The 11,136-nt window shown below is 64.9% G+C and overlaps 4 protein-coding genes across 4 annotated transcripts; 1 reads left to right on the top strand and 3 right to left on the bottom strand.

Moving 5' to 3' along the window:
- Positions 1-270: 270 nt before the first annotated feature.
- Positions 271-2,051, bottom strand: AMSG_09291 (glutathione S-transferase domain-containing protein; the record flags this gene model as incomplete). Its single annotated transcript, XM_013899220.1, has 2 exons — positions 271-1,916; positions 2,018-2,051. The coding sequence occupies 2 exons, from the start codon at positions 2,049-2,051 to the stop codon at positions 271-273; spliced, it is 1,680 nt and encodes a 559-aa protein (XP_013754674.1).
- A 1,063-nt stretch (positions 2,052-3,114) lies between these two features.
- On the top strand, positions 3,115-7,332 carry AMSG_12249 (uncharacterized protein; the record flags this gene model as incomplete). Its single annotated transcript, XM_013899249.1, has 2 exons — positions 3,115-4,132; positions 4,667-7,332. 2 exons carry the CDS (start codon positions 3,115-3,117, stop codon positions 7,303-7,305), a joined length of 3,657 nt encoding a protein of 1,218 aa, XP_013754703.1. The 3' UTR covers positions 7,306-7,332.
- AMSG_09288 (uncharacterized protein) lies at positions 7,297-8,751 on the bottom strand (the record flags this gene model as incomplete). The annotated part of the gene is made up of 2 exons (XM_013899219.1): positions 7,297-8,029; positions 8,060-8,751. The coding sequence occupies 2 exons, from the start codon at positions 8,749-8,751 to the stop codon at positions 7,342-7,344; spliced, it is 1,380 nt and encodes a 459-aa protein (XP_013754673.1). The 3' UTR covers positions 7,297-7,341.
- A 1,779-nt stretch (positions 8,752-10,530) lies between these two features.
- Positions 10,531-11,047, bottom strand: AMSG_09286 (uncharacterized protein; the record flags this gene model as incomplete). The annotated part of the gene is made up of 2 exons (XM_013899218.1): positions 10,531-10,547; positions 10,573-11,047. The coding sequence occupies 2 exons, from the start codon at positions 11,045-11,047 to the stop codon at positions 10,531-10,533; spliced, it is 492 nt and encodes a 163-aa protein (XP_013754672.1).
- Positions 11,048-11,136: the final 89 nt, after the last annotated feature.

Below are 11,136 nucleotides of genomic sequence, written 5' to 3'. Positions count from 1 at the left end.
GAACGTAGTGGGGGGGGGGGGGGGGGGGGCAGGCGCGTGACCTGACTTTGAGCGAACGGAACAAATTGGCGTGGCGGGGTGATCGGGTGGGTGGGGTGATCGGGGTGGATGGGTGGGTGGATGGGTAGGGTGATCGGGTGGGTGGATGGGTAGGGTGGTCGGGGGTGAATGGGGTGATCGGGGTGATCGGGGTGATCGGAGGTGATCGGGGGTGATTAGGGGGTGTTCGGGGGTGATCAAAGTGAATGGAAAGGCGGATGAGGTGGGGGTTTACTCTTCAGAGCCACTGGCTGGTTGGTCACGGTTGAGCCAAACGTCATCGCTGTAGTCAGATCGAGTGAGACCAAGTCGACGAGGTCCGGCAGGGACGATTTCCGACCCGGTGCGGCCAAAGTAGCCGTTGCGCGCGTGATCAAGATTGGAGGCAGCAGCAACGCCCGGAAAGGCGAGCATGCGATCGCGCCAGGCAGCGAGGTTGGGGTAGGCAGCAAGCTTGTTCTTGTTGAGCTTGAAGCGGGAAAAGTACACGTCGTCGTGCCGGAAGATGGGCGGGAAGAGCTTGAGATCGGCCTCGGTCGGATGCGGTGTACCGGCGAGCCACTCGCGATCGGCGAGGATCACGCCATCAAGATACTCGAGCGCACGAAAGTAGCGATCGTAGGCCCGGTCGTAGGCAGCTTGCGATGAAGCAAAGCCGGCCTTGTATGCCCCGTTGGCCACGCGCTGATAGACAAGTAGGTTGAGTCGGTCGATCTCGTCGGCGGCGTCGGCGGGATAAAGGTCGATGCTGTTGGTAGCGAGATCGGCAAACGACGAGTTGAAGATGCGCACAATGTCAGCAGACTCGTTGTTGACGATCTGCTTGGTCTTGGTATCCCAGAGAACAGGCACCGAGCGCTCGTCCGAGTTGGACGCCGCGTATAGCTCGGTAATCTTGGCGATGCCCTCGTACACGTCGGCGGTGCAGCCAGGCACGGCCGGGTTGATCTGCCACCGACTGTCGGCATCACGGCGAAAGTAGACAACGACAAGGCCGATGGCGTCATCCAGACCCTTGATGGCACGGGCAAGGAGTGTGCGGTGCGACCATGGGCAGTTGAACGGGGCGTAGAGTACGTATCGCTGATCACCCGCTACGGGATAGTCGTCGTCGGGCCCGATCCACGCCCGCAGCTCCGAAAGGCCGCGAACCCACTCGCCGCGGCCACGATCAGCGTCCTGGTCCTCGTTGACAGCATCGTCAGCCGACACAGCGTCAAAGGCAAAGTCGCGAAAGTGCGGCCCATGGAGATCGGGCTCGCCGCCGCGCGGCACGATGCCGTGCGGGTTGAGATCGGGCTCGCCGGTGTAGTGGAAGGTCTTGATGACGGCGAGCGGAGGCGTGTCGGTGTAAAACGCCGGGCGCTCGAACAGATCTTGCACAAAGCCTTCGATGTGAGGGTAGTCTTGTAGAAGGCCGAACGAGACCTTGTACAGCTCGTAGTACACAAGATCAAGCCGGAGGGCGACGACGAAGAGGAGGACGTCGGCAAAGTCGGGCGCGTCGCCGCCGGAGAGGAACCGCTGCGAGGCCAACACAGTCTCACAAGCGTCCCAGTCGGCGGACATCTTGGCAAACGCCTCTTCATACTTGCGCTGGTTGTTTGCCTGCCGCAGCTCGTAGATCGGGATGAGGAGGCGGGCGTAGATGCCGGCAGCTACCTTGGACGCGACGGCGAGCTGGCCACCAGCAGCATCGTCGATGGCAGTACAGATGGAGAGCGGATCGTCACAAGCGACCCTGTCGTGGACAATGAGCACTGCTGGCGGAAGCCCATCAGCGAACGAGGATGACGTCGCCGGGCTACTCTCGGTCGTCAGCGCATCAAGGCCAGCGAGGCGCGCGGCGATCGCTGCCGCGTGGCCGAGCGGATGGGCTGGCCGGACGTGAAGAGCGACTTCGCCGAGGGATTCTTCGCCCAGATTGGGTGCGGATGGAAACGATGGTGTGTGTAGCATGTCTAATGGGGAAAGGGACGAATGTGGTGCGGGATGAGGTTACGGGTGCCCATTTTGACGTGGTGTCGCATGGTGACGTTCGATGACGTCAACGGGCTGACGTGCGGCAGAGACACATGGCAAGTGAGATCATGGCCATTGGGCTTAACTCGCGATTACAGGACATGTGGTATCCTCTGATGGTGTGCTGGAGTGTAGCCACGTCATGTTGGTGCAGCCGATTATCGTGGATGTGATCACCGTGGTCAGATGGCGCGCTGTGTGACCCACGATGGCGAACCAACCACACCCCCGCGACGCGATGAACACAACTATTGTCACAGCTGGTGATGTAGTATTGAGAATGTCCACGACTTGCAAGGCTGCGATGCTGTGCGATGCGATGCGCAGGTAAGCGATCGACGATAACAAGCCACCCGGCGCCCCGATCTGGACAAACAACCCTTCCACACACCAATGGCGAGCATGATCACGTCCATTGGCGCGGAAAACAATGTAGCAGTCAGTCTGACCGCGATTCTTCCTTTGCGATAGACACCCCGGCGCCAGCCATGACCGCTCATAAACCGCTCCCGATCGACTTCCAAACTCGACAGAACGTCAAGCAACGGCCAAACAAGCCCCACACATCCATGACGACCACTATTTCACCCCGCCGTCACCCGAGTGCGCGTTTGCCCCCCCCCCCTCCCCTGATCGGACACCAGCGCAACAGCCGCGGGCGGCCAGTGAGTGCACCAGTGTGAGCGATCCTGTGTGAGCGTAGCCACCATTCGATTCGTGCGGCATTGTCAGGTTTGCAGGAATTGGGCGAACGGGCGGCAGGCAGCGAGAGCCACCGCGACAGCGACAGCCGCAGCCAGAGGGAGAGGACGACAGGGCCACACACGCCACTGCAGAACCAGGGGCAGAGCAAAGGCAACGCGGGGACAGACAGTGAGCCAGCGGAGGTGGATGTCGTCTTCAGGGGCTGGTGCGGGTGCGGGTGCGGGTGCTGGGGCTGGGGCTGTGGCTGGGGCTGGGGCTGGAGCAGGGGCTGGGTTGGTCGGAGTGGCACTCGGTGGCGGTGGTGGTGGTGGTGGTGGTGGTGGTGGTGATGGGACGACAGGGAAGGGTATGGGCGAGCTGCCGATGCCTGCGGGAGTTCATGGACTGTCGGCCAAGGAACAGATGATGAAGAAGGTTGCGCTGGTGGTGCTTGTCTTTCAGAACTCGACTCAGTTGCTGCTGATGAACTACTCGAGGACGCTCAAGGGGCCATCGTACATCTCGTCGACGGTGGTGGTCTGTGTGGAGGTTGTCAAGCTCATCTGCTCCTTTGCTCTCCTCTCGCATGAGCATGGTTGGGATTGGAGTGCTGCAAAGATCGAGCTCTCCTCCCAGCTGGCCGATCCTTGGGATACTTTCAAGGTCGGCGTCCCAGCCTTTATCTACATGGTGCAGAACAACTTGCTGTTTGTGGCCACGTCGAATCTGGACGCTGCCACCACCCAGCTGACGTACCAGCTCAAGCTGATGACGACAGCGCTGTTCTCAGTCTTTATCCTCGGCAAGCAGCTTTCGAACCAGCAGTGGCTCGCCCTGGTAGTCCTCACCGCCGGCGTCACGCTCGTCCAGCTTGGGATCCGCCCGCCGGGCGAGGGCGAGGCCCACTCGTCGTCGGTCCACTACGGCTCACAGCTGACGGGCTTTCTGGCGGTACTCTCAGCGTGCCTGCTCTCGGGCTTTGCCGCCGTGTACTTTGAGAAGATTCTCAAGGGCTCCAAGGTCTCGGTCTGGATCCGTAACATCCAGCTCGGAGCCATCGGCTCTGTCCTTGCCCTCGCTGGGGCGTATGTGTCTGACGGAGCGGCCATTGCCGAGTACGGCTTCTTCCGCGGCTACGGTGCGATTGTAGTGCTCATCATCATGGTCTACGCGCTTGGCGGGCTGACTGTGGCCGTGGTGGTCAAGTACGCCGACAACATTCTCAAGGGCTTTGCCACCTCGTTCTCGGTCATTGTCTGTGCTCTCTTTTCGATCGTCTTTCTGGGTATGCAGCCGTCGCTTGTCTTTGCCGTTGGCGCAGCGTTGGTCATGGCCTCGGTCTCGCTCTACAACTCGTCGCGTGACTACTTTGGCCTCAACGGCGTCCGTCCATAAATGCACGATTCCACCAAGCATCTGCCGTCCAAATCACTTGTCGCACCAGCCACCATCACCATCACCAACACGATCCGCCACTCGCCATCCTCCCTCGCCTGCCCACCGCTATACCCTCCCATCATCATCACCACCATCATCACGATCACCGCCACCACCCAACGCCTGCCCACCCCCACACCCTCCCATCATCATCACCACCATCATCACGATCACCGCCACCACCCACCGTCCGCCACTACCACCCGCCCGCCGCCCGCCGCCACTCGCCATCCTCCCTCGCCTGCCCACACCCATACCCTCCCACCATCATCACGATCACCGCCACCACCCACCGTCCGCCACTGCCACCCGCCCACCGCCCGCCGCCACTCGCCGAGCCAAACACCGCCTGCCCACCCCCACCCCCCACCACCCAACCCCCCCCACACCCCCACACCCACCCACCTTCACCACCCACCCACCCATACGCACGCCATGCAAGCTTCCCCACCCCGGACTGCCGGTGAGGCAAGGGACGAGCAAGTGGCGGCAGCAGCAGCGGCAGAAGCAGTGGCGACGGGCGGGCGGAGGGCAACGGCCGAGGAGGAGGGCGGGGGGACGGAGCTGCCCGGGGGCGTGACGCCCAACGCGCCTCCGTTGGAGCAGGTCTTTGCCCTCCTCACCTCGCGACACTCGAGCGGACTTGCGCTTCGTCATGCGGCTGCTCTGGCCAAAGTGGCGAGTGCCAATGCTGCTGCCGGCGGCTTTCATCTGAGGGATCTGCCGCGGCTGGTGCCTGTCTTCGAAGCCGCCGTCACCAACGCCGCCAACGCTTCCGATGCCAGGCCCTATGCCGCTCCTCTGAGGGATCTTCTGGCTCTGGCTGCTCGCCCGCTGAGAGCTGCTGGCGCGTCAGACGAACTCATTCTGTTTGATCATGTCGTGGCTCTGGTCGCCTTTCTGGCCCATGCTGCCAGCGCCGTCTTTGTCCCTGATGCCGCGGCGGCGGCTGCCACGGCTCTCGCCGCCTATGATGCCGCAGGGAGGCGCGAGGACGGTGAGCCGCTACGCTATAATCAGCATGCTGTCTCTATATCTGGCTGCATCCCGCTCCTGGTCCAGGCTCTGGGCCGCGCCATGGAGGCCGGCGACGGCGCCGTAGAGACCGTCGACGCCATCGTGGACGCTCTGCTCTCGCTCTCGTGCTCGCTCCCGTCGCACTGCGCCCAGATTGCCGATGCTGGTGGAATTGCACTTGCCGCGCGACTGTTTGCCGGCTGCGCGCGCGCCCCGGCAAGGTTGGAGGTCCTGGTCGAGCTGGTGTGGAACGTGCTCGAGGCCGTGCCCGAGGCCCACGCCCAGATGGACTCTGTCGAGGTTCTGGCCGACATCCGCGGCGTCTTTGCCTCGCTCCTCCTTCACTCGCGTAAGCGCAACGACCGCCATCTCCGCAATGAGGTCCTCATCCTCGCCACACTTCTCGCCAACTCGGGCTATGTTGACCCGAACGCCTTTGTGGCCGCAGGCTTTACCACCCTCCTCCTCGAGCTGGCTTGCGCCCGCGAGACGGCACGCGTCCCGGCATCACTCCCGCAGCTCCCGCTGACGGCTCTTGGCTGCACCGAAGAGGACTTTGAGATGAAGAAGCTGCTGTGGAACCTGGTGCTCTCGACAACGACCACCCCCGACGGTGTGGCGGCGCTCATCAGCGCCTCCTTTGTCCGTGTTCTCCTCATGTACCTTGATCCGGGTGCAGAGCGTGGGACGCTGCTCCAGTGGACGCTTCACCAGCACCGCGAGCTGCAGGTCCTCGCCACCTCGCTGCTCTTCCACCTCGCGGCCGAGGTTCCGGCCGAGTTTGCCGCCGGCAACGGTCCGTCGCTTGTCATCGACGCCTTTGTGCAGCACCTTGATGAACCTCCGCCAGCGGCGCTGCGCTCCGGTCTGAGCAAGCTCGTCCTCAACACTGCGGCCCTGTTTGCGACGCAGTACGGCGAGCTCGGCCTTGTTGCTGTCCTCCTCTCCATTCTCAAGGACGCGACGCTCGAGGTCAAGCTGCGGCGCGATGCGGCACTCACGCTCTCGGTCCTCACCGCCGAAAACGCAGCGAACCAGGCCGAGTTTCTCCTCGAAGGCGGCATCGACGCCGTCATCGCACTCCTCAACTTTGACATGAGCGACCCTGAGCGCGAGCCCACCATTGTTCTCGCAGCCATCGACTGCATCTGGTCCGCAGTGGTGGGCATCATCGAGTCCGAGACACAGTTCTTGCGGGCCGATGGCGTCTTTGCCCTCCTCGACCTGCTTGACACGCCGAAGCTGCCGGCCGAGATCACCAACCATGGCCTCGGTGTTATCCTCGACCTGCTCGACCATCCTTACACGGTGGCGTATGTGCGGAGGTGGCGGTCCGGCCGCGACGCTGAGCGCTCAGTGGCCCATCTCTTGCTCGAGGCCTGGGAGACGTCGCAGGCCGAGCTGGGCGTGGCGCTCGACAGGCACGGGGTCATCGGCAACGTGGATACCCCACTGGCGCCTGTGGCCGTGAGCGATGACGATGAAGGCGAGGGTGGAGCGCCTGCCTTTGCCGCGGTGGCACAGTACGGGCGGACTGCGGCCTTTGTGCTCGAGCTCGAGGCGGCCGCGGCGGCCGAGGCAGACGGCGACGGCGGCGACGGCGACGAGGTCTCGCCGGCGATTGCCGACGTGCGAGCCAACATGCGGGCCAAAGTCTTTGCCCTCTTTTGCAAGCTCGGGTTTCAGGGCCACACTGGGCTCAGCTGCCGGCACAAGACGGCACTTCGGCTCATTCTGGAGTACTTTAAGTACAAGGTCGGCGAGGTGTGGACCGAGATCGACGCCGAGCTCGAGGCTGAGGAGGTGCGGCCCATTTCGCCAGACCTCACCCGGCTCGGGACCATGCACGAATACATCCAGCAGTCAGCGGTGAACCTGCAGACCGAGCAGCGCGCCGTCGTGGCGCGTGAGCAGGAGCGCGAGCTCAAGGCCGAGGCCGACATGTACCACATGATCATGGAAAAGAGTCGGCTGATGCGCGAGGCGGCGGCGGCCGATGCCGCCGCCGCTTCGGACTCGACCACCGCTCACGACCCCGTCCACCCTGCCCATGTCGCCGGGCCGGGGGCGACGCTATCGCCGCGACACGCAATGCGTCCGCGATGAAATTCGTTTAAAGGAAACAACTGCCTGCTCTCGTTGTCAAGGACGCGACGACTTGATGCGCTTGGCAGGACGAGACGGAGAGCCAGCGGCAGCGCGGAGCCGCTTGAGCCGGTTCTTGGCGGTGGCGATGACAGAGGCAAGCGAGTCGACCGAGGCCCACCGCGGCTTGTCGAGCAGATTCCAATTCGCATCATACACCTTGAATCGGTACTGCGGCGGACGGTTCGGGCGAGGGCGGACGCCTGCATTCGCATCGAGGGTGAGCTTGAGCGACATATCGCCTGGTACGTCTAGATCAAGCGAAGAAAGGGAGGCTGGATCAGGGAGGAGCTTGAGTTGAGCGTCGAGCTGCGAGTGGAGCGCCGAGCCGGCATCAACAGCGTACGCGATAGCCGCGTCGCGTACAAGGCAGTATGCCACGTAGCGGGTCTCATGCGGAGTAGCCCAGCCACACCACAGCGCGCGGCCGCCCATCTGCGACAACACAACATGCACGTAAGCTGCCTCGCGAACAACAGGATGCATGCCCGAGGCCACGGTGAGACTGGTAGTCAGCGGCAGGCCGTAGAGCCAGTAGTTGTCGAGGGAAAAGTCGACCGAGTCTGGAACGGGCGCGCGGGAAGCCTCGGGCAGGATGCGGACTTGATCCGTCCGCCGCTTGCGGACATCGACGTGGCGCGGATCCTCGAGGGGAAGCGGTTCGTTGAAGGGCGCAGCAAAGGCGCTGCAGGTGGAAGCAACGGAAGGAACATACTTACTGTGGACGTTGTCGTCCTGGCAAGCGGCGGCCACGCGCGGAAGCAGCTCATCAGGGCCGAACCAGCCGTCGGCGATGGGAACGTTCCCAGCCTTGATGTACCAGTAGAGGACTGGGACTGGGTCGAGGGCGCGGAAGCCACGCTCACGATCGACAACCGCATGGATAGGATTGCTAAACATGTGGTACCCGTTGAACACAACGGTAGTGTCCGGCGGAACAAGCGCCCAGCTCCCCGCCTGTGGAGGCGGACCAGCCGGACCGATCACTGCCAGCGGCTGCGGACACAATGCGGCGGCTGATGAAGCGGGCGGCGAGGGAGCAGCAGCAGGCGACGAGGTGGAAGCGAGCCAGACAGTGTCGATGTCGGCGAGGGAGATCTCTGCCCGGGAGAGGGCGACGGCGATGGACTCGATCTCTGCCGGGCCGAACCAGCCGGTGACGACGGTGCGCCACTTGCCCTTGCCTACGCTCCGCTTGAGCGCCATGTGATACAGGCCCGGAATGGTCGGGTGCTCGCCCTTGGTCCGTGTCGGCGCCACCATCAGCGGATGGCCCTTGAAGCGCAGGGCGGAGAGGTCCGGCCGGGCGACAGAAGGTACCAACGCCGTGGTCTTCGGCCGCCCGGCCAGGGCGTACGCCCCTCTCCGCCGTCCTCCATCTGCAATGGGGCTCAGTGCCGGATGCATGCCAGGGGAGAGGGGTGGGCGGAGAGACGGTGAGGGAGAGGGGGGGGGGAAGGGGGGGGCGACGCTGACTTGAGTAGCGCGGGCTTGGCAGGTGGCATCGACTCGGCGGGCGAGTGGGGCGGCACCGACTCGGCCGGCGAGTGGGGCGGCACCGACTCGGCCGGCGAGTGGGGCGGCACCGACTCGGCGGGCGGCGGGCAGAGGCGGCCGACTGGACGACTCCACTCCACTCAGCAGGCCAGGCAGAGCAGGAGATGAAGCGCCGACGCGGGAACCCGCTTGCAGCAGGCCTCGAGTCAGACGACGACGACGGGACGAGCGCCAAGCGGGCACGCGGGCTGGTGGCGGGCGGGCAGGGCGGCGGCCCCGAGCCCGTCGCCAATGGGCATGGCCTGGACGAGGACGACGGAGCGGTGGTGGCGGCGGCGGCGGCGGCGGCCGAGGCGGCGGTCAAGGTCGAGCAGGCCCGCGCTGCCTACATGGTTGCTGACGAGGCTGAGGAGCTGGCCCGTGCCCAGCGGGCGGCGCGGGCGGCGCGGATCGCCCGCGCCGAGGGCTTGGACGACCGCGGCGTGCCGACTGCCCGCCCAGCTGCCGGCCCGGCGAGCGGAAGCGGGAGCGATGACGATGACGGCGACGAGGTCGATGATGGCGCCGCCGCCGGTGACGAGGACTCGGATGATGGTCTCTTTGGCGACATTCGCGAGGACGGTTCATCCGGCGCCGCCGCCGCTGCAGTTGCTGCTCGGCGCCGCGCGAGAGAGCGCGTCCGCCGCGAGCTGGGGGCCGCCGAAGAGGATGGGCCTGAGGCTGAGATGACCGAGGACGGCGTCCGGCTGGAGCCGTTCAACGTCCGCGACGAGATGCGCGAGGGCTACTTTGACGAGGCCGGGAACTACCACGCGCTCGCGGACGACGACGCCAGCGAGGACGATGTCGAGGGCCTCGGCGGGCGCGACGGATGGCTGGCCGAGGTCGACGAGGCCGTGCCAGTCTCTGCTGCCGCCCCACGCGTCTCATCGACTGCAGCATTTGACAACGAGCCGGCAGAAAGCCTGACCCGGGGCGGGGTCCGGGCTATGCGATCCGAGCTCCTCGCTCTACTGCAGCCTGGAGAAACGGCGGTCGCGGCGCTCAACCGGACCAAGGCCGCGGGCGACCGCTCGAGCTTTGACGCCATCACCGAACTCACCTCAAACCTGCTCGAGTCGGCGGGCGATCACTCGATCTTTACCAAGCGTCGTGAAGACGTCGAGGCCGATGTGGCGGCGATGGACGCGGCCAGCTCCAGAACGGTCGCAAGCGAAGCGAGCGGGCCGTCAGCGACGTGCATGTGGGAATATGCCATTCTCAAGGAGCCGCAAGAGGTGTACGGTCCATTTCCGACCGCCAAGATCCGCGAGTGGCTTCCGTTCTTTGGCGAATCGCCGTATCCTATCAAGGTGCGGCTTGTCGACGGCCCGGGCGCGTCCAAGAACCCGCAATGGATTTCGTACTCGCTGGTCAACTTTGACCGCATGCGGTGAGCGACGGCGGAGTTTAAGCTTCAGCGGCGGACGTACGGCCGGTGCTGCCGGGCGTACCGCGAGAGCGCGGCCGTTGTCTGCGGCCGCCGAAACGGCGGTAGCCGCGCCACCGTGTCTGGCGTGGTTGGAAACGCCTGCCGCGAGCGCTGGACAGATCGTGGCGGCGAGCGATGCTGGTGGAAAGCGGCAGCAATCGGCATGGGGCCCGGGAGCGGACGCTGCCGCCGTTTGGGTGGTGACGGACCGGCGGCCACTACTGTGCCCGATCCGCTACTGCTGCCGCCGGCCCTGCCACTAAAGTCAAAGTCGCGGAGATGCGAGCGAGGGTGTGAGACCCGCGACGGGAGGTGGGTCCGCTCCTGCTGGGGCTCGTGGTGACGACGACGCGACGACGCGCGCGAGGCCGGCACACCAAGCTCAGCCTCGAGCGCGGCGATGCGGCTGGTAGCGGTGCGGGCGGCAGCCTCGAGCGCCGCATTCTTCTCTTTGTACTTGTCGATGAGCGAGGTGGCACGTGATGCCGCGCGATGCGCCCGCTGCGCGACGGCGGCGTGGTCGGCGTAGCGCGAGGCAAGGACGAGAGCCTGCCGAAGCTGGAACTTGAAGTTGGTCACAGCCTGCTCGAGCAGCGGGAGCGGCGGCGCAAAGAGCTCGGCAACTGACGGCGGGCGAGATGCCGGCGGATCAGACGACGAGAGCCGACAGAAGACGGTACGCGTTCCGCATGCGGGGCATGGGCCGGTCGCCGAGCGGGTGGCGGCGTCGGTCATGCACCCGGCACATGCCAGGTGCTTGCACCGGGAGATGAAGAAGGGTGACTGGAAAAGGTCGTGAAAAGGGGAGGGGGGGGGGGGCGGGG

This window comes from Thecamonas trahens, assembly GCF_000142905.1.
Source record: "Thecamonas trahens ATCC 50062 unplaced genomic scaffold supercont1.47, whole genome shotgun sequence".
In the NCBI taxonomy this organism is placed as follows: domain Eukaryota; order Apusomonadida; family Apusomonadidae; genus Thecamonas; species Thecamonas trahens.
The sequence above is the reverse complement of the archived record's forward strand: the minus strand, read 5'-3'. Positions and strand labels throughout refer to the sequence as shown.